A 23,350-nucleotide genomic window follows, 5' to 3' on the forward strand; every position below is an offset into this window, starting at 1 on the left:
GTGATTTCAACTTTATTGGTGTAGTAAACGGTAGGAAATCTGCTCACTCTCATAAAATGAAGATAAGAGGTTTCTTACACGAGACATAAATCCATTTTATTCCAAAGTGCATGAATTGAACGTGGTCACTGCTCTGCAGCTTGCAGATTTTGTACTTTGGAATAAAATGGATTTAAATCTCCTATAAGAGACCCCTCATCCTTTTGATAGCATGCAGGTTTCTTACCACTATTCTACTGATATTAACTGAGACCAGTGTGCCTAAAAGACTGAGCATGGACATCAAATAAGGCGTGGTGAGTTTCATTGCGCTCTGTGTAAACTTTATTAATTTAATCTCAATGAAAGACACATAGGGTCAAAACAATGGGAACTGAACCTGTGACCCTGGCAGTGTTAGTGCCTTGCTCCACATGACAGTCAGAGACCTGTTGAGTGGAACAGGAGCATCAAGTCCGTGACTTCCTAGTTTACTGTCATTGTATTTTTCCCACAGTGCCAAGCATCCAAACGACAACATGGGAGCAAATGCTGGTGGTGTAATGCATTATGGGAAGGCCACAAAGGACTGAATGACACCGATCCAGGAAGTCACCTGACAGGAACCCACTGAGCACGAGGTGTGATTTCAACGCTGTGTCTCATATACCCAGGATCTTTTTGCCGCTGTATAGCCCAGTGTAGACTGAGCAGTAACTATGTTATTTATTTAAAACAACACACAAACAGCTCTAAGTATCAAAAATGTGCACCAAAGAAGTCCATATGTAGTAAGCTAAGATGTAGACCCATACAGCCCAACTGAACTTAAACTTTAAACTGCTTTAAATCACCATAATATTGCTAAGGGATACAGCCCACAGAGCAATTTTATACTGATTAGCCATTTAGTAACATCTACATCTTTATACATCTCTACAATCCATAAACAGCTGTAAATATCAAAAATATGCAAGTCCACATGTTCAAGATAATGTTATATTTTTGTCATATATCCCAGAAGACGTAGTCTAAGATGTAAACTAAACTCAGTTGGCTGTATTCCTTACCGCTGAGCAATTTTACATTGATTTAAAGCTGTTTAAAAGTTGTCTAAATAGTTTATAGACGTCTAAGTCAAAATTGGGCTGTATAGCATTTAAAAAGAGAAACTTTAGTGATGTCTACATCTTAGTTTAGTACATATGGACTTCTCTGGTGCATATTTTTGACATTTACAGCTGTTTATGCATTGTTTAAATATGTAATAATATTTAATGCTTGGCCTAAAACTGGGCTATGCATTGCCAAAAAGATCCTGGGCTTTACGAGAGCTATTTGCGACGAGATGTTGAAATGACGTCTAGAGCTCAGTGGGAGGAGTCACAGTTCTGAGAAGAGATGAGGACGTCTTAGTGGTTCAGAAATGATCAGCTCAGTCTACGCTCTCTCCCCCCACACGGATCTCAGGAGTGTTAGACGTTCTCATCGACTGCGTCAGAGCACAGAGTCATGAACCGGATTTAAATTCAAACTTGTCCTCTTCCCACCCTTCTGTCTGCCATCCTTTTCCTTATGCTCTTCCTTCTCTTCCTGTTTCTCTTCCTCTGCTGCTTGTTCTGTCGTGATTGGCCGTTTGACTCTCCGTGTAAAAACTTCAAAATGAAAAAAAAATGAAAAATAAAAAAATAAAATAAATGCACTTCATCCAGATCTTATTCCCCCCCCCCCCCCCCCAATTTATGGAGAAAATCAACCCAACAGGAGACTTTTAGGGGATCGGATGGACATGCAGACAGGAGGGGAGGAGCTTCTCATGCAAGAGGACCAATAGGAGAAGACGATCAGGTCTCTTACCGTCCCGTGACAGATTGTCAGGAAGCCGTTCTTCACCGAACACTTCCTCTTCTGCCACACCTTCCTCAGTCTGGGGAAGAGAGGAGACGCAGGAATGACTGATGGTCCGTAACGACACTCTTAGAAACAACAAGGCAACGGTAAACATGTCGTCCCTCCGCCTGGACCAATCAGGAACGAGCATGTCTCCTTGTTTTGAGCTGTAACTGTAGTTCCACCTTGGGCCAATCAGTGTCATTCTGAATACTGAATGCAGAGGTGAGACGCATCATTTCCCCAAGTTTTGTCAAAATCGTTCAGTGGTATTTGAGACTTTGCATGTGACAGATGGATGAGCGAACAAATGATGTAGCCCCATCATCAGAGTAATGTTAAAACACATGAGAACTCACTGGTGAGATGCATCATTCCCCCAAATTTCGTCAAAATCCATTAAGTAAATAAATATTGTAGCGCCTCCTTAGGCCAATCAGTGCTATTTAGAAAATGCTGGAATGGAGCTATGAGACGCATCGTTCCCCAAAGTTTCATCAAAATCCACTCAGTAGTGTCCTAGATATTGTGCATGACGTACAGACAATTAAACAAACGTTGTATCACTCCCTTTAGACCAATCAGTATCATTTTGAAACTGCTGGAACAGATCAATGAGACGCATCATTCCCCAAAGTTTCAATAAAATCCAATCAGTAGCGTCTGAGATATTGTGCGTGACGGACGGACGGACGGATGGACAGACCGGGGCCAATCCATAGTCCCTCCCCTGATTTCATCGTGGGGGGCATAAAGGTGCTATGTAGAACCATAATGGGTTCTTTAGATTGTCTCCGCAGATGAACCCTTTTCAGTTCTAGGTAGAACCCTCCACAAGAGAACAAACCTAGAACCTTAAATGAATGGTTCTTCTTGAACCTATCCATAAAGCATTCCTGCTGGAACCGTAGATAGAGGGTTCTCTTTGTCCTCTTGCCATGTGATGGCAAAAACAGATATGGAATTTACGGTTAAGTAAATTCGATAAAATACAATCATTTCAGGTACAGGGGGATCTGTTTCGTTCTTTTAAAGAAATGCAATGGAATGACTGTCCAGACTTGGTATGATCCTGAGAAAGGGCAGGAAACCAACTGCCATGAAAACAGGCCACAGTGGCTGTTAAATCCCAGAATTCAGACAGAATTTTGTCCAGACAGAGTTTGAGAATAAGAACAGGACTTCAGCTGATAGCTGCTTCCCTACAGACTAGCCTAACTTACCAGCCAGACAAACATTTACCAGCATTTGGCTGGTGGTCATGGGGTTTCTCTGTGGTATTATGGGACGTTGCGGACACTCACCCCTCACTCTTCTTGTAGAGCATCCCGGAGCGCTCGGTGCCGTGGGCCTTGTTGCCCTGCAGCTGGTGGAGGCTGTAGCCCGCATTCTGCTTGGCCTGGGCGTCCTGCAACCAGGACACACAGGGGGCATTAATGTTTATATTTATACTGAACCTGTGATATTTTAGTTACAGGGTGGTGTCTGTAACCACTTGTCTATCAGGCCAGTCTTTAAAGGAATATAGTGAGTTTTTTGGGAGATTGTAAATGAGAACATCAACACCAAAATCACCAAATCATCATTTAGCTCCAGTGCTCCATGCTAACACTTTAGCATACACTATGTTGAATGACAGTAGCTTCATGCTAACACTTTAGCATACACTATGTTGAATGACAGTAGCTTCATGCTAACACTTTAGCATACACTATGTTGAATGACAGTAGCTTCATGCTAACACTTTAGCATACACTATGTTGAATGACAGTAGCTCCATGCTAAGACTTTAGCATACACTATGTTGAGTGACAGTAGCTCCATGCTAAGACTTTAGCATACACTATGTTGAATGACAGTAGCTTCATGCTAACACTTTAGCATACACTATGTTGAATGACAGTAGCTTCATGCTAACACTTTAGCATACACTATGTTGAATGACAGTAGCTTCATGCTAACACTTTAGCATACACTATGTTGAGTGATAGTAGCTCCATGCTAACATTTAAAGATCAGAGTGTTTGGTAAACAGGAACCGATAATCCTATTCACTTCCACCATAGAGAGAAAAAAAGGAACCAGATAAGATCCTAAAGTCCTGATATGACGACATCACGGTTACTATGGTGACGTCTGTGCTAGAGACCTTCAACACAGTGAAACAGCTTCACACCTCTTTCTGCTCAGACTGCAGCGAAGCCTTCAGGACGTCCCGGAGCTGAATCAGCTGTTTCCTCTCTCCATCCTGAGTCTGTTTGATCTGATGAACAGAGAGGAAGAGGAAGAGGAAGACAAAGTAAAAACCTTCATATCTGGCCTCATCTCCGACACACAGCATCCCCCACCACTACACACTGTTATCTGATTCATCTGGTTTGAGAGTTATGAGTCAACCAGTTTCAGTTTCTCAAATGAAGAGTTTAATTCCAAAACAAGGCAGCAGTAAACATGTTGTTGTTCCGTCTACGGAAGAGGATTAGGGCCACACATGAAAACTTTATTTGAGTTCTGAGATTCGTGACGACCCTCCCGCTCTGCTGGCTCTGTGTATGTCGTTTTTCTGTCCTCCTACACGAGCCGGGTTGTAACATATGGGGGCTGGTCCTAAGTTTTTGTATTCTGTAAACTCAGAAGTTTAAAGTTCAGAGACATTTTTGGGTGAAATACCCCTTTAGATCAGTTCCTTACTATGGACTATGCCATTCCTTCTTTCAGTACCGTCTTTCCAGGCGATCTCCACTGAGTTCTGTCTAATAAAGCTGAAATATCACAGCAATAGTTCTAAAAACCATAGAAGAAGCCCGTTCCTCACCGTGGTCAGGTCTGTCGCCAGTTTCTCTATGGAGGGTTTCAGATTCTCCACAGCCTTCAGTCCGTCCTGGAAAAAACTGAAAAGAGAAGGAAAAAATGGTCAAAATTGAAACCATTACCTGTCTTAAGATTAAGACAAAATTACTTGTTAAGATGGATATTCTCTTGCAGTGTATGTTACAGATATTGAATGATAAACTTCAGATGATTGTTTATTTCTAAAATGAAAATATTCTGGAATTGAACTCATTTTTAGTCTTGGGGAAACAGGAGGAAGAGGCAGAGCGACCTACTTGCACTGAGCGTGGAAATACTTGATGAGGTTCTGCAGAAAGTCGACTCCCTTCTTGACTTTGATCTCGTTCACTTTTAGAAGATACTGGAGAGAGAGACCAAAGTTAGGGAAATAAATGAAATTACACACAATGAAGAGGGCATAAAATACTTTTTTAACCTTCTCATTTCATTGATCTTTGTAAGTCAGAACTCAAAACTCATAAAATTAAAAAAAGCCTCTTTACTTTTGCACAATAAGAAACAGTTCTACAGAAGCCCTGAAAGGCAAGGTGGAAAAACAAAAAAAAAAGTTTATCTAATTCGGACAAGTTGCTAAGTCGTCTGGACGACTTAAGTAATTTGGACAAGTTACTAAATCGTTCAGATGAGTTACTAAGTCGTTCAGATGAGTTACTAAGTCGTTCGGTCAACTTACTAAGTCGTTCAGATGAGTTACTAAGTCGTTCGGTCAACTTACTAAGTCGTTTGAATAAGTTACTAAATTGTTCGGTCAACTTACTAAGTCGTTTGAATAAGTTACTAAATTGTTCGGATGAGTTACTAAGTCGTTCAGACGAGTTACTAAGTCATTCAGAAGAGTTACTTAGCGTTTGGACGAGTTACTAAGTCGTTCAGAGGAGTTACTAAGCGTTTGGACGAGTTACTAAGTCGTTCAGAGGAGTTACTAAGCGTTTGGACGAGTTACTAAGTCGTTCAGAGGAGTTACTAAGCGTTTGGACGAGTTACTAAGTCGTTCAGAGGAGTTACTAAGCGTTTGGACGAGTTACTAAGTCGTTTGGATGATTTACTAAGTCGTTCGGACGAGTTACTAAGTCGTTCAGAGGAGTTACTAAGTCGTTCAGATGAGTTACTAAATCGTTCAGAGGAGTTACTAAGTCGTTCAGATGAGTTACTAAGTCGTTCAGAGGAGTTACTAAGTCGTTCAGACGAGTTACTAAGTCGTTCAGAGGAGTTACTAAATCGTTCAGAGGAGTTACTAAGTCGTTCAGATGAGTTACTAAGTCGTTCAGATGAGTTACTAAGTCGTTCAGATGAGTTACTAAATCGTTCAGAGGAGTTACTAAGTCGTTCAGATGAGTTACTAAGTCGTTCAGATGAGTTACTAAGTCGTTCAGAGGAGTTACTAAGTCATTCAGACGAGTTACTAAGACGTTTGGATGAGTTAAGTCGTCTGAACGAGTTATTAAGACGTCCAAATGAGATAAACTTGGAAATTGGCTGCCAAAAATCTTGTTTCACTTTGCCTTTCAGGGTTTCCATACATTTCAGTAGGAATCCCTCCTTAGGTAAACCTACATTTTAGGATTTTGTTGAACGCTCCACAGTGACTTACAGTGAGCCAGCAGGTAGAGGTTCAGTGCCTTGCTCAAGGACACTTTGACAGTTCAAATGGCAAATGGTTAATGGACACGCAGTGGCTGCTGCAGGAATCAAACCTGTGACATTTTGGTTACAGGACATTCCTCCCCTCAGCCAGCTTGTTTCCCTGACCTCTGACCTCTGACCGACCTCACCTCACACATCTGCAGCTGGAAGAGTCTCCTCTCCTTCTCCATCTCCTCGGCGATCTCTCCTCCGCTGAACTCGGTGCGGATCATGCCGTGCTGCTTGGCGTGCTCCCTCTTCTCCTTCTCGATCTTCGTTCTGCAGGACAGCACAAGAGGTCAAAGGTCAAGTTAGGAGCTTGACGAGAAGCAGCGTTGCAACCCTTCAAATACTGGCCTTGGATTAATACTGCAAAAAAATGTCTACCTTAACAAGTGTTGAATCTTATTATTCTTAGTATTTAACATTTAAGACACTTGATTCAAGAAAACAAGTGGAATTCTCTCGTTGGCAGATTTTTTTCACTTGTTTTGAGAAAAATACGATTTTAAGAGTCAAAACTAGATTAAGTAATTTGAGATGGAGTTATTTTTTTAATTCAATAAAACTGAAGTTAATTTGCATTGGAAACCCAAAGAATTATCTCATTTCATTGGCAGATTTTTTCTTGTTTTTACAAAAATAAGACATTAAGACTCGGTGCTAGATTAAATCATGTTAAGTGCTCATTTGGTTTAAGTACTATTACAAAACGAATACAACAACACATAAACCTTCCTGTATGAGTCAAATGAAGGGATAAACTATGATCTAATTCCAGACTAGCTGGTTAAAGTGTGTGATGTTCCTCTGGTCAGTAAATCAACAAGCTTGTTCCCACTGACTGTCAGCCTCCAGTTAACCAGGAGAATCATTGACCTGACAGTCAGCTGGAATGTCTTTCTGTTTTGTCCTAAAATGTGTGAACAGTCCACTTCTCTATTTTGCATCATGATCTCGTGGTGAAATGAGCACAAACTCTGAAACGCAGATTTACCTGCTGCGGATACAAATTATGTGAAAATTACGTTCCTCCACCACAAACTGGATTCTGTGTCAAGTCTTCCAGGTTTGATTTCCAGACAAAGCGACACGTGAAAGCAAAGTCCCACATGTCGGACCGTCCCACCAGCACCTGAACGCACCATGAGCACCCAGCAGCGCCGCTGCCTGAACTTCGACAGTATTTTTAGAGGGAGTGGACTTCCTACTCTCCTTTTAACAGAGAAAATCTTTGTGCTGCGTCTCACTCCGCCGGCCTTTCTGTCTTATCTGCTGGTTTATAAAAACACAAACCTTGACCTTTGACCTGCCCTCTTTGTTTCCTGTTTTCCTGTTGGTTTCCAGCTGATTAGACTCTGACCAGAACCAACTGAAGCTTCTCCAACAAGTGAAAGGTAAATCATAGCCCCCCCCCAAATCCACTATGCTGTTTTTTTAAAATTTATTTTATTTCCTACAACTCCATATCTAATTTTTTTTCTCATGTTTTTGCCCAAAGATGTGCATTTAACAAAACAAATATACAAAAAAAAACCCACATTCTTGTAATCCCATATAAACTTGAGTCAAGTTGAATGTGCTGAATACTTTAAACATCCCACTATGTTCTTCTATGATTAAGCATCTTGTTGTGAAAACTTTGATGTGTATTCTGTAAACAGAATGTAAGTTATTCTGTATTTGAATGTACATTACAAAAAATATCCATCTTAACAAGCCATTTAGTCTCATACTGAGTCTTCAAATCTTTCTTCTGCCAATGTGGTGAGATAATTCCAATTGCATCCAATGCAGTTTCACTTGTTTAAGGAATTTTCAAGTGTCAGTATCATGAAACAAGGCCGATCACTGCAGTAGCATCAAGAAAAATGACACTTGATTGAAGAAAATTCCTGTAACAAGTTGATTTTCACTGGATGAAACTCTCTCAACACATTGATAACCATGTAAAGTTTCATTTAAAGCCCAAAGAAGTGTGATGCAGAGCGTGATTCGCTTCCCTGACGTATTTCTGAATGAAACAGAAAGTTCGGGCGGCAAGCGTCAGTGGGAGGGGCTTATTTGAATATTAACGAGATATGGAGGAAGTGGCGGTGGAGGAATATTCTCCGCCTCCGTCGCTCCGTCTGGGAAAAGAGTTTCAGGTGAAGCAGCCAGAAACAGAAACACTCCTTCATCCATGTTGCAGCTGAACGGTTATCAAAATGTGATTGGATGAAACGTTTGTCTCCGCCCCCGAGTGCAGGATGAGGCAACAGAAATGTGTTGTTTACTATTCATTTTGATCTAAAATTTTGTTGCTCCTGAGGCTTTAACCAGCTGTAGTTTTAGGTTTATTGTGTTTTTCTTACACTTTGGTCTCATAATCCTTCCAGGCTTTGTCGAACGGCTTCTTCAGATCCTGCAGCAGAAACATCAGATATTATAATCAGACTCAGTGATTCATAACAACAAACAGGAGAGTGGACTTTGCTCTTTGAGTCACTCAGGAACTAGACAGGTGAGTGTGTGAGTGTTTATAGGCTCCGGGCCAAAACCAAAACTCTGACTGTAGATTTTGATATTGAATAACGAGCTTCAAATAATGGTTTTTACAAAATAGATATGTTGCATTTTGGAATTGAAGCACAAAGTATAAAATCCTTAGACCAAATTTACTGAGTTGTGTTTTTCAAAAGAAACCTGGGCAACAAAGCAGCATCAACACAAGCTTAAAAGTTGCAGATAAACAACATGCAATAAAAAATAAAGACAAAAAATAAAAACCAACCCCTTTGACTCCCTTCAGGTCTCCCTTCAGCAGGCTGTCCAGCGGGAAGGTTATGATGTTATTCATGTTCTGGAGCTGGAAACAGGAAGTGGAGAGACAGGACGTGATGTTAAAGCGGCGCTGTGATGCGACACCATGACACTTCACCGTCTGACTTCTCAGAAACTGGGCTGCTGAATTTGAATTTGACAGGACTTCATTACCCAGAAATCCTGTGTGGTGAGGTCAGCAAAGCGGTCTGTGATGCTTCATACCAAAGGAAACCAAACTCAGCCGGATCAGTTTGTTTGTTTGTTTGTTTGTTTGTTTGTTTGTTTGTTTGTCCGTGACATGCGATATCTCACACACTGCTAATTGGATTTGGACAAAACTTGAGGAGTGATGCCTCTCACCGCTGTGTTTGCAGCATTTTCAAAATTAAACTGATTGGCCCAAAGGTCAAAACAAGCTGATGTACTGTATCTGTTACTGATTGGACCCCAGATGATTTGCATCATTTGTCATTTCACTCTGTAGACCAGTGAAGCCTTTGGAACACTATGAGAGAATGAATAGCAGGAGATCCAGACTCCGCCCCCTCCACCTTGGCTCCGCCCTCAGCCTCTCTTTGGCTGCTCCGGCTTTAATTAAGTAAGGTTAGTATCATGGGTTTATAAGGGATTTATTCATGGATTGCTTCACAGAGACACTAGTTATTAAGGGATTTATCATGCCTTTTGTGCAGGTTTACAGGTTATTAATGAGTTATTAATGGAAAGGTCCTGTCTCCCTTAATTTGTCATTAAATTAGAAAGTAAGGAGTCAAACATTAAGGGATGTTTAAGGGGGTTTCGATGGGATCTCCTTCATTAATAACTCCCTTCATTGATTTTAAGGGGATTTTGCATGAATTAAGGGGTGAATTAATGTAAATGAATGAAAATGTAAGGTTATTTTAAGGGATTAGTGGTTCGTAGAGCTGCCTGATCAGAAGGAAAGCTGCCAATCATCACCAAGTCAAGTCATGATGGATGACTGGAGCCGATCTGAAACTGCCTGCGAAATGAATGAATCTCTTAGAAAATGGAATTAAGTCGAAGCACAATGAAGTACAGCATTAAAACAAAATCCAGTAGAGAAAGCGTCATCATGAAACATCTCGGTCACGTTCCTACAGTATGACAGGAAACTGCAGTTAGACACTGGAGGCACAAAGTTAACTTCCTGACACGACGATCTCGACAAGTCAAACCACATGTCAGTGTGAACGATGCTTTCACTTCACACTGAACACACAGTCACATGACAGGAGGGAGGACCTGAATGTTGAAGTTTACTGTGTCTCTGCTGAACAATCCTCCATGTTCCAAGTTTGCCTTCATGTCACTGGAAGTCACAACTGACACTGAAACTAAGTCACATGACTTGGACTCGAGTCACAGTTTTAATTGTTTGAGACTTGACTTGATGCATGAAGAGAAGACTTGAGACTTGACTTGACTTGGGTTCTGGTGACTTGGGACTTGACTCTGACTTGTACTTTGATGACTTGAAAAGGTTTCTAAAGTCTTGACTTGAGATCTTGTGTTTGTGTAAATGACTTAGATTGAAAGTGATGAGATTTGTTCCAGCAGACGACTGAATTTAAATTCTGTTTTCTGAATTTGTATGGAATGATTGAATTTATTGAAGTTGAAACTGATTATAGAAATCAAACTCATGATGCTCTTACCAAGTTTTTATCCTATTAAAACCATATTGCATTGAAAAGTCCTAGATATTTAGTTTTCTTTAAGATATTAAATTGATACTGGACTCTTGATTTGTTCTGACTTGACTTGCTGTTCTACATTTAGACTTGAGACTTGACATTAATGACATGGACTTGACTTGGACTTGTGCTCAAGACTTCAGACTGACTTGGGACTTGAGCAAAGTTGACTTGGTCAAACCTCTGGTTAGATTTGACCCCTAAGCTTTTAAGTTTTAAGCTGCTTGGTGTGGCAGGTGGGTGGAGTTTACCGTGTCATGTGACTTCAGATAAAGCTGTCAGTCTCAGAAAAGTAAACAAAACCGACTGTCAGAAGCTTCCTGTGGCTGTCTAAACTTTCTGACAGTCACTGTGTTGTTTCATGTATTAAACCAGACTACAACAAACCACAACGTTTTCTAAAAGTGTGTGATTTAAAATGTCGTCAGAGTAAAAGTTCCTGAGTTCCTCTTTAGAACAGAGAACGTTGTTAGCTGTGATCTTTTCCATGTGATTCTAACAGGAGAGAGGTCAGAGTTCAAACTAGATTCTTTTCACTGGAAACATTAGAAATGAGAAAATAAAGTGCAGAAACAAAGTAAAGTCAGATTCCTCTTCTCACTGTGAATGGATCCACAGTTTGTCAGTTTCTGTTGATCCAGTTTCTGTTGCTGATGGAGAGACACAATCTGTTCTGTGATGGATGGATTTAAAATGGACTGAAGGACAAAACTGCAGGAGAGATGGACTGAAGGGAAAGTAGAATGACTAAAAAAGAAAAAGAGAAATGAGTTTTCTCTCACCAGGTTCTTGAAGAGCGCTGTCAGCTCCTTGGTGAAGACGGCGAACTTGAGGAAGGCGGAGCCGACCTCGGCGTCGCCGCGGCACACGCAGTTATCCCCGAACTTCTCCATCGACTGGATGTACTGCTCCTCGCTCTCCACATGAGCTGCAACACACACACACATACACACACACACACACATACAGGAAACAGTTCAAACTGGACTTGTACTTCCTGTGTTTTGTTTACGCAGGGAGAAGAGGAGAAGAAGAAGTAGAAGTAGAAGAAGAGATGGATGAGGAAAGAGTTCTATCTGAAGTCGAGGAGTGTGTCTTTTGATGTGTCCGGTCGTGTTAAAGGTCCGGTCCAATGGGAATCGCATTTCGCAATTTCATGGTATAACTGATCAAAGCAGCTGTTAATGTAGTTTCCCAAATTATTCCAACTGTCAACATTGTGGAAATTAGAAAAACTCTCGCTCTGGTTTCAACAGAATCAAACAGATTTAGAATTCCAGTCTACTTCCTGGTGAAAATGATGTCACCTACAGCCAGGCTTTAATGAAGACTCTGATTGGTCGACAGTACGCATAGTTAATGAGATGCCCCAAAGTCTGTCAGATAACCAAAATCTCAGTTTTTTATCCTTCTGTGTTGTTGTGTGCGTAGCTTGTTGTTGAAACCCCGAACACAGGGAGGCAGTGTTTAAGCTGCAGCTGGAGCTTGAAGAGTTGGATGACATCATGATGGTCGCTATGATCGACCAATCAGAACACTCGACTCGGCATAGACTCGACACTTTTCAACTCCAAATACGCTTCAAACAGCATCAGTTTAGTGCAGAGACGCTGTTTTCATTCAAGTATAAAATGCGCACAAACTTTTTCTGACTGAGCTGAAATCGTCGCACCGGATCTTTAATAAATAAAAGACAGGAAGGAAAAGAGAGCAGAATAAAGTTCACAACATTTCTCCCTCATGGCAGACTGGAGGTTAAACAGTTTGTCATGTTCTGCAGTGAGAACTGTGGGGTCAAAGGTCAGTTTGATAAGTCTGAAGGAATGTAAAGACAGAGAGCGGCTCTGAGGCTCTGATGAACAACAACACAGCAAGAAACCTCCATCTTAACAAGTCATTCAGTCTTTTACTGAGTCCTACAATCTGCCAGTGTTGTTAGATAATTTCTCTTGTTTCCAATGCAAATCAACTTGTTTGAAGAATTTAGTAGAATCAAGAGTCATTTCCTTGACAGCAGTGCAGTGATCTGCCTTATTCTGACTGGTTTCAACAGACTGACACTCTGTTCTAGAAAACTCCTGAAACAAGTGAAGCTGCATTGGAGACAAGTGGAGTTATCTCTCCTCACTGCAGAATGTTTCTCTTGGGTTAACAACAAGAAGATCTGAGGCTGAATATGAGACTAGATGACTCGTTAAGATGGAGATGGAGGGTTTTGCAGTGAACAGCAGACAGGAAGTTCCTGTGTCAGACAGGAAGTTCCTCTACAACATTTTAACTTCATTCTTTCACAATCCTGAGCAGAAGGTTTTTTTTGCTTCCTCACCTCACACTGCCTTTATGTTGCAATAACTGCAGCACATGAATTCTCCATAAACACATGAAACACAATCACATGTGCATCATGGGAAACGACCACGACTGAGAGCAGGAAGCAGGAAGTACTGATAGTGTGTAGTGATGGAAGTTAAGAATGACTTTTTTTAGCTGATTCTCAGAATATACAACAATTTAACAACAACATGTAACAACATTTTTACTATTTTCTCACATTTTTATATCAAAATCCCATTTCTTTTACTTCCTGGAAACGGTGTATTTTCATTGGTTACGTCCTGTCCTACCAGTAGATGACATAAAAATTCTTCTTACCTAATTCTCCATGTCACACTACACACCTATTTTATAATAAACGCCTCGAAAATGTGACATCGTGACATGCATGTTAAAGTAGTGAGATATTAATGTTAAAATAGTGAGATATTCATGTTAAAGTAGTGAGATATTCATGTTAAAGTAGTGAGATATTCATGTTAAAATAGTGAGATATTCATGTTAAAGTAGTGAGATATTCATGTTAAAGTAGTGAGATATTCATGTTAAAATAGTGAGATATTCATGTTAAAGTAGTGAGATATTCATGTTAAAGTAGTGAGATATTAATGTTAAAATATGATATAATATTATTTTCTGTTTCAGATATTTTCCATTAAAAGCATCTGCAGCATCATCAAACATCACTGTTTGTTGGAAAGTTAATTAAAACTAATTATGAGAGGAAAAGGTGAAGGACTTGCTTTCAGTAGTAAATGGGAAAAATCGGTTATAAAGGTGTGAGATACTGAGCTTTGATAATATATCGCCTTTGTTTTTGTATTCTTCTTTTCCTGTTTTTCCACAATTTCTGTGTCTCTTTCATTGGCCTTTATTTTATTTATAAAGACTGTAAATAGAGCATATAATATATAATATATTTTATTACTTTCTGTTCTTTTATATAACTTTATGCATATATGATTATACCTGCATTTGCGTATATCGCTCAGACTTTCTCTACCTTTTTTTTGTTCATACCTGGGCTGTGATCTCCGTTCTGTTAGTTAATACACTTTGTTGTACAGTTGCTATGTTCAAAGTATTCTTCTTCTTCTCTTTTCCAGCTGATTTGAGCTGAGTGACTCACAAATCCAAAGAGTTAAACTTTATTTTCCTGGTGCCTCGGGACAGTAAAGTCTGCTGCTGTTTGAGCCTGAGGTCAAACTGCAGGCTGAGGGTCGACGCCCACTGTTACAGTCTGCAGGGTGGGACGGGTTTTTTTTTTTTTTTTTTACGACCGAGTGATTCATCTTCTAAATACAGGATCTTTGCCGTTGGGCAGGAACGTGCAGACACCTCGGAAAATCTTTAGAGTCGAAGTTAACAAGTCTAACTTTAATTTAACAGTTTATCAGTCTGAGCAGCACAGAGTGTCAGAGTCTGTCTGCATCACACACTGAAAAACACAATCCAAACTTACTGAGACTTACTGAGACTTACACTACCAGTCAAAAGTCTGGATGCACCACATTTTTCTTTATTTTTACTATTTTTCACATGTTAGAATAACAGTAAAGACTCAAAACTATGAAATAACACAAATGGAATTATGCAGCGACCAAAAAAGTGTTAAACAAATCAAAACTATCTTATATTTTAGATTCTTTGCCTTGATGGAAAGGCAAAGGCTTTGGAAAGAAATTCATACATAGGATCAACTTCACTATTTATATTTGTCTAAGAAACTCATTTCAAGCCTTTAAGCAGAAGACTGTAGATCAGAATGCTTTAAGAGAATGAAACAGAACATTCAGTCAGATATTTTAGTCAGATCATCTCATTTGGAACAGTCTTAAAACAACAACTTTCTTGCTTCGTGGTTTAATGTCTTGTCTTGTGGTTGTGAGGAACTAAAATCATCCTGGAATAAGTTTGATAAGTCTGAATTCAGGAAAAATAGACTTGCCAAGCTTGTCATTTTTTGCAGTGTAACACTGTAGCGTATTCATATTTTAAACAAAACTGCTGCTAGTCTATTTGTCATATAAGGTGAAGTTGATTTGTCAGTCAGACAGTCAGGAAGTGAGGCGTGGCGTCTCCCTCGGCATGCTGGGACAGCAGCGGTATGGGAGGAATGTGAGGTGAAACTCCACCTGCCTGAACAAACCCTCCGCTCCGAAACACACACCGACTCTGCTGCCTCCACTCTGCACACACACACACACACACACACACACACACTCATGTTCTGCTGATATCTAGTGTTCAGTTAAAGAGGAGCTGCATGAAAACAACAATCCACTGCAGAAAATCTCCATCTCAGGTTTCATTTCAGATGATAATTTGACCCCGGTCTGATAGAGGACCATGTGATCAGGAAGTCAGGAGGTTTCTGCAGGACAGCAGTGAGTTTGTCTGTTGTGGAAAGGTCAAAGGTCGCCGCCTCACTCACCCAGTCCAGAGGTGCTGATGGACTTCACCGACTTCTTGATCTTCTGCAGAACTCCTCTCTCCACATCCAGAGCCTGCACACACACACACACACACACACACACACACACACACACACATCAGACGTGGACCTTCAGTTACTCAGCTACACACTGTTTGTTCTGTTTGATTCAGTTTGTTCATATTTTTATTATTCATGATAATTGCTTTAAAATGAAATGTAAAAATCAGATAAGAGGAAACATCAGGAGGCTTCACAATGAGCTGAAACATATCAATTTGATATACAAGAGATTAATAAAAATAAAAAATAAAATACAAAGATTGCTTATACATTTGAGTTTGAGATAAACGTGATCAAAATGACATTTAAATAAAATAAAAACATACAAAGATCATCAAACCAATCCAAGAGGTTACTAAGATCAAATTTCTATTATGAATTTCTATAAATTTCCAAATGTCCATAAATTCCAGAAGTTTACAGCTGTTTCTACTTTTCATTATTTTAACCGTTCTATTTAAAAATTCCAGTTATTTTTTGAAAACTATTAGAGTGTTTGAGGGGTTTGGAGAAATCTGCATGAATGAATAAATTATTGACTAAACAGGAAGTGAATGCTCAGGTTCCCTTGAGCAAGGCAGCGAAGCAGCAGCTGACACAGAGGAGAGGATGAATATCTGTTCCATCTGCTGTCAGGCTGCTGTGACCTCTGACCTCTGACCTCATGTAAAGCAGGAAGTGAAGCTGATTCTGCTGCAGTGTGTGTGTGTGGACAGCAGAGTCAGAGAAACGCCCGCTGTATAAAATGTAAATGTTGTTCTTGTGTGTGAGGGGGCGTGGCTTCTGATGGGGCGTGGCCTGTGTGGGGGCGTGGCCTGTGCTCTGTGTTGCTGCAGCATGCATATTATGGGCTGGATCCCATTCTCTGCACTAATCCTCTGGGAATTCACTGAGACTACAGGCAGGGTGTGTGTGTGTGTGTGTGTGTGTGTCCATGTATGGAGCTGTCTAATTGAGGATAATAGCCAGCTTTCCAGACTGTTGCCAGCTCTTTCTCCAGGTGCGTTGTGGGTAACTGGATTGTGACTGTATGGATGTTTCTCCTCTTCCTAAACAGGTTCAGTTCAGAACCTCGGTCTGACCCACATCAGCTCACAGACCCCCTCCTGTCGCTGTCAGGATAAAACCTCGTATCTCCAAAATATAAACTGTTTTCAGATTGACCAACATGAGTTTAGGAGTTTATTTCTAAGCTGAAGGGTCGGAGAATCTTCCTCCTGTAGAGCAGCATGAGATCCTTCAACTGAAGTTAAAACACGGGTTTCACATGACAACAGTGATATGGACAATTTTAGTGACTCGTGATTCAGTATTGAACTGTCTGGACATGGAGGGAGTGAAACCAGAGAACAGTCATCTTTACACTTTCTCTAATTGGGTGAATTTCTACTGAAAATTAACTTTCAGTGAAATTCAACTATTCCTCATTTTGCTGGAAACTCCACAAGAAACCCTGAAATCCCCTCAAGACCTCCTGGAACTCCCCTTTCAGGTCCATCAGGACCCCCTCAGGGACCCAGACCCCAGTTTGAGCACCACAGTGCTAAACTGCCTCGACTCCACCACATGCAGCTTGAGTGAATTAGCCAGTCCGCTAAGACCCATACATAGATATAGACAGATATAGTATATAGTGAGGTGAGTGTGTGTGTGTGTGTGTGTGTGTGTGTTGGCCAGATTATACATAACTACATCAAAACTGAAGCATACTGCCACTAATTTTATAGATATGTAATGATATTTAGAGTATTTTTGTGTTTGTGTTATTTGTGGAGACTGCTGTCTGTGAAGACTGCATGAGAGAGAGTGTGTGTGTGTGTGTGTGTGTGTGTGTGTGTGTGTGTTGGCCAGATTATACATAACTACATCAAAACTGAAGCATACTGCCACTAATTTTATAGATATGTAATGATATTTAGAGTATTTTTGTGTTTGTGTTATTTGTGGAGACTGCTGTCTGTGAAGACTGCATGAGAGAGTGTGTGTGTGTGTGTGTGTGTGTGGGGGGGGGGGGTACTGTATGTTTTCATTCTTACGTCTCTCTCCTGCATGTGTCTTTGTAAATCCTCTCTCTCTCTCTCTGTCTAATGTAAACACAGCACAGTGAGGCTTCAGCAGCTCCAGCTGTGTGTGACTCAGAGTGTAAAACCTGCAGAGCGTCCAGATGACTGAGCGCGGTGTGATGTGTGGAGAGAGATGACTGACACAACCTGACAGCTTCAATCTCAGTTTTGAAAAGTTGAATCTTAGTTCTGAAAGCTTGAACTTCAGTTTTGAATCTTTGCTGTTATTAATTTGTCAGTTTGTTGTTTTGAGAGGAAACGCATCACAGGAAGCATCGCATTCTACGTTTCCGGATTGTTTAGAATCAACAGAAGAAGAAGAACTGGGTAGTTAGCATGAGCAGCGATAGCAACCATGACTGAACAGACAAAGAAAAGAGAAACTCAAACTGCAACAACAGGAAAATCCAAGCTCCGCCCACACTGTTTGATTGACAGGTGATCTGTGGGAAGAGCAGTGCAGAAACACCACAGCAATCAAACATCAAACACCAAACTATCAGTACATCATCATCAAATGACTGTCGCTTGGTGTAATGACTGTAAACCAATGAGAGCCTGGTGGAGCTGACTGTTCTCCTCTCACTCCAGTAGTATCGTTAGTTCTAGTGTTTCTCCACATTAAGACTACATTTCCCATCAGCCCCGTTGCTTCCTGCCCCCCCTCACCCTCCCCCTCCCTGAAGAGGATCAACATGTTGGAAGTGATTTCTCCATCTTCCTTTCCCTCCTTCCACCATCTGCTGCCAGAAACTCTTTCAGCTTTAGCTCCGTCTGCTCTGGAAGAACAGAAGAAGAACCTCTTCCTGTTTTGTGCCGTAAAGCGATCCAGCAGATTTCCCTCCAGATCCACCAGGTGGAGAAACTATGGAGGATGCAGAGTAGAGGCTGGTAGAGGCTGACAGGCTGACCACTGAGGGTCTGGTTTGTTTACAGTAATTATACTAATGTCTCAAAACTAATGTGATGATGATTTATTGATGTTAAAATACGACGTATAGCTCCTTTAAATCCTAACAGTCTTCTGCTGCATGCAGACAGAGATCTGAAACATGTTGAGACAAGACTGAAGCATGGAGGAGCATTACAACTGAAGTAGAGAGAGAGGAGGAGGGGGAAGGAAAGAAAGAAAGAAAGAAAGAAAGATTATGTTTAGTTATTAAACACAAATGAGCAAATAGAAAGGGGGGAGAGGAGAAGAGAGGGAAGGAGACATGAAAGAAAGAGAAAGAGAGAGAGGAGTGATAGAGTCACTGAGAGAATGAAAAGCAGAGGAAGAGAGAGAGAAAGAGAGAGTTAGAGGGAGAGAGAGTTAGAGATAGAGTTAGAGAGAGAGAGAGAGAGAGAGAGAGTTAGAGGGAGATAGAGACAGAGAGAGTTAGAGAGAGAGAGATAGAGAGAGAGAGAGAGAGTTAGAGGGAGATAGAGACAGAGACAGAGAGAGAGATAGACAGAGAGAGAGAGATAGAGAGAGAGAGAGACTGTAAAAAGAGAGAGACAGGTAGAAGCAGGGAGAGACAGGTCTTGTTGGGACAGGATCAGACAGGTGGAGCCCCAGGCGGGACTCTCCCAGAATGCCACAGGAGGCGGCAGCCAGGCCGAGGCTTTGTGATGAGAGAGAGAAGACTCTACTGTTATTCTTTAAATTGCATCAAATGCAAAACACTTTGTGATGTTCCTTAAAAATGACTCATTATAATATTATTGGTAGTAGTAGTAGTAGTAGTACTGGTGGTAGTAGTAGTACTAGTAGTAGTATTAGTAGCAGCAGCAGTAGTACTGGTAGCAGTAGTAGTAGAAGCTGTTGTAGTAGTTGTAGCAGTAGCAGTAGTACTAGTAGTAGTAGTAGTAGTAGTAGCAGTAGTAGCTGTAGTAGTATAGTAGTAGTAGTAGTAGAAGTAGCTGTAATAGTAGCAGTAGTAGTAGTAGTAGTAGCTGTAGCAGTAGCAGTAGTAGTAGTAGTAGTAGAAGTAACTGTAATAGTAGCAGTAGTAGTAGTAGTAGTAGTAGTAGTAGTAGCTGTAATAGTAGTAGTAGTAGTAGTAGTAGTAGTAGTAGTAGTAGTTCACCAGTACTGCCTGTATGTTTGAACGAAGTTAATTTATTGTTATTTTATATTATTGCAAACTTCATTCAATTTGTCCTCTCCTCTCTCCCTAGCTCTCACTCTTATTTCTCTTATTTCTTCTTCTCTCTTCTCTCACAGGAATCTGTCAGGATGTTACACTCTGACCTTTCACCTCTTTACTACCGGTTCCTCAAATCAACACGATTAACAAGTATGACCAATATCTTGCAAAATAATAAAGCAACCCAACTTAAAGTTGCTAAATCCTCTGCAGGCTGAGCAGAGAGCCGAGGAGCAGCAGACTGTTAGAGATGAGGAAGTCTCTCTCTCTCTCTCTGTTCCTCTTTTCACTTCAAACTAAATGTGTTGCTTTTACTGCCTGGAGGTGCAGGGTGACACCAACACACACAGCAACACACACAACACACACCAACACACACCAACACACACACCAACACACACACCAACACACACAGCAACACACAGCAACACACACCAACACACCTTCTATCTAAAGAAAGACTTTATCTACATTTCTATCCACAGAACAGTTTACCAGCTGTTGATCAGCAGAAAGTTTACCAGCCTATTGTTCTTCTTATTGTTTCACTTTCTCTCTATGTATTTATGTATATATATATTTTTTTAATCTCTATTTTTTGTATCTATATATTTTAATGCCTTATATTCTCTACTTTTATTGTCTTGTCCTTCGTGAAGGATTTTGCAACTTAGTTTTGAAAAGTACTATATGTTATTATATGTAAGTTATTATTGTTATTATTACTATTATTTTAGGCCAACATAAATCTTTATGTCATTAATTCATTGTCTACATCATAGTATCAAATGAAGAGAGAGCATTTTAAAGGGAAACAAATCATAAACTAATGATTTTCTGAAAATATAATTGATTTCTGATGATACTGTTTTTGCCTCATGATGATCAGTGACTGGAAGATTTAGTTTACCCACATTATATTTAACACTGGGGAAATATATCTATATCTATATATAGAGAGCTTTATTTATATTGCACATTGCAAACAAATGCAATGCGCTTCACATAGCCTACAAATTTAGAAAATTAAAATAAAATAAAATACAGTTAAGAATACATTAAATATAAAATAGTTAAAAAACAGATAAAATAATAGAATACAGATAAAAAAAAAAATAAATAGTGCAAACTATAAATAAAGTGAGACTGAGAGTAAAGGAGGAAATAAGATCAAATGAAAATAAGAGAAGTTGAATACCAGCTCTAACGCAGTGATATGGAGAATATAACTGATGCTTTTCTCTAAATATGATTGATTTTAGTTTCTCCTGGAGCTCATTTAGATATTTGACTTTATGTTAATGTTATGTTAATGAGCTCCTACCTCCTCCAGAGCCGCCACAGAGTTCCTGCAGTGGGACATGCGCGTGGTGAAGCTGGAGGTGGTGGGAGCTTTGTAGTCCTCATTGGTCTCAGAGATGAACTCCGTCACACTGATGAGCTCCGGCATGACGAGCCGCGACCGACGAGCTGAAACAAACTGAAACTCTGGAGCTAAACACAGTCCGACCGTCCGACCGTCCGACCGGCCGCTTCACAGGCTCTACAAGACCAGAAGAGACTGACAACTATCCGGTTTACCAAAGATCTGTTCCTGGGTCCAGTCCGCGCTCCTCTTCATAGTGGAAAAGTTAAATCAGATTATGACTCCACTGCGGGGAAAGTGGTTTTATTTCCATGATTTATTCCACAGTAAAGAAGTCCAGAACAGACCGACAGCTGGTCCAGGTCCCTCCGTCCTGCTGCTCCACCTGAGGAAACTCAGACTGGGAACTGCAGGCTGCGCTGGGCGGAGCAGAGAGGGGGAGCTGCAGCGAGACCTCTCACTCTGCCGCTGCTTCCCGGAACCACAAACTGGTGGAAAACCCTATTTAGTTTCTATGAGCAAAATCACCATTTTCGGTGGTTGCTTTTTCTGTGTTGTCAAACAGCAGCAGGATCATTAAAATGTTTTTTCTTGAAGTCTCAAAATGCAACATGATCCTCTCTTGAACCGAAGTTTGCTAGCTTGGTAGCATTTTGTGACTTCCAGAAAATAAATATTTTAATGTGAATGCAGTTCTAAGTAACAACAAATTTTACACCATATGCATTTCACATAAATTATCAGAACACAGAAAAAGCAAACACCTGTACCTGTCACCTGTACCACACTTTGTGGGCGTGGCCTGCATATCATTTAGTTAAAGTGTAAATCTGTATCAAGCAGCTAGAAACAGAGAGCAGCTGAGTCAGCTTGTTGTGGTGTGGCTGTAGATCCATTCAGTAACATTCTCAGTAAAAGTGAATAGTGTGATAAGGTGGATTTGGTTACTGTGACACAGTAAACTGTCTTGTCTTTAGCCCTAGTCTCTACTCCAAAACACTCTGAGTTGTAGCTTGAGAAGAGTCAGCTCAGTTAACCTGAACAAACTGTTAGCTAGCTAACTAGCCGGCAAACGCACCGATGTTAATGTGAACACGCTAACGCTAGCCGCTACTAGATACGTTAGCTAGTGTGCTAATCAGATGTGTTAACAACAAGACAGTGATGTTAGCTGACCAGATACTATGGTTAGCTAGCTAACAAGCTGACATTATCTAAACACTAAATCAATCAGATGGATCAGTGATGAAATGATCAGTTCAGTCAGAAACAGACAGAAATTAACCGTCTGTTCAATTCTGTTGAGACGACAGAAACACAGTCAGCTGTTCACAGAGCTGAGGACCTCCAAGATGGCCGCCAGAGGGGGGAGGAGAGGGGGTAACATCACCTGGCAATCATGGAAAAGTTGTGAGCTAATAGCCTACTGTTTCAGATTTCTTCCATTAAAACATTGAATACTATTAATAATAACTATTTGTATTGCACTTTTCTAAACCAAAGTTTACAACATGCATCATAACCCAAACAGAATTCAGTGAAACAAAGTGTAGAGGTCCATTATAACAGTGTTTTTTTAAACTATTGAGTGCTTCATCTTCTTCAACATAGAGCAGCTTTGGCACCAACCTGAGGGGGAGGGGGCGGGGCCAACGGCTGAATGACAGGTTGGAACAAAGACTTTAGTTTTTCTTCCCTGTACAAAAACCACCTTCATGTTGCTATAAGATTCCTACAGACTCATATTGTCTCTGTGGATCTCTGTAGTGATTTCACTGTGACTTTATTGAACTTCATGATATTTTTAATCTCCTGTAATATTACTATAATGTTCATATAGGAACTACAGTACATGCAGTATTTGTATAGTACGCTATACCTTGTAGTAGAGTTACTGTAGTTGTTTAGTGAGGGTCGGCTCAGTATGATGAACAGTTTTAACATTTAATCTTTTCAATTCAAGTGATCAATATCTCATTTTTAACTGTAACTCCAATCAAGATCTCCATGAGGTATTTTGAACTAGTTGTGGCATGAATAGATAAATATATGATCAAATATGAGTCTATTAGGACTAGTCACAATAGTGTTTG

General features: G+C 40.4%; 1 protein-coding gene across 1 annotated transcript in view; it reads right to left on the reverse strand.

The window, feature by feature from the left end:
• asap2b (ArfGAP with SH3 domain, ankyrin repeat and PH domain 2b) overlaps positions 1 to 21,727 on the reverse strand; it is a 36,370-nt gene extending 14,643 nt beyond the window's left edge. Inside the window, exons 1-11 of the mRNA XM_078289797.1 lie at positions 21,216 to 21,727; positions 15,637 to 15,709; positions 11,651 to 11,796; positions 9,119 to 9,193; positions 8,700 to 8,749; positions 6,495 to 6,624; positions 4,977 to 5,062; positions 4,685 to 4,760; positions 4,046 to 4,132; positions 3,174 to 3,277; positions 1,837 to 1,906 (exon numbers count right to left, since the gene is read on the reverse strand). Coding sequence (XP_078145923.1) covers positions 1,837 to 1,906; positions 3,174 to 3,277; positions 4,046 to 4,132; positions 4,685 to 4,760; positions 4,977 to 5,062; positions 6,495 to 6,624; positions 8,700 to 8,749; positions 9,119 to 9,193; positions 11,651 to 11,796; positions 15,637 to 15,709; positions 21,216 to 21,341 — 1,023 coding nt within the window. The 5' untranslated portion in view covers positions 21,342 to 21,727. The remainder of the gene's footprint in view (positions 1 to 1,836; positions 1,907 to 3,173; positions 3,278 to 4,045; positions 4,133 to 4,684; positions 4,761 to 4,976; positions 5,063 to 6,494; positions 6,625 to 8,699; positions 8,750 to 9,118; positions 9,194 to 11,650; positions 11,797 to 15,636; positions 15,710 to 21,215) is intronic.
• Positions 21,728 to 23,350: the final 1,623 nt, after the last annotated feature.

The sequence above is a fragment of the Centroberyx gerrardi genome, chromosome 18 (assembly GCF_048128805.1).
Source record: "Centroberyx gerrardi isolate f3 chromosome 18, fCenGer3.hap1.cur.20231027, whole genome shotgun sequence".
NCBI classification, from domain to species: Eukaryota; Metazoa; Chordata; class Actinopteri; order Beryciformes; family Berycidae; genus Centroberyx; species Centroberyx gerrardi.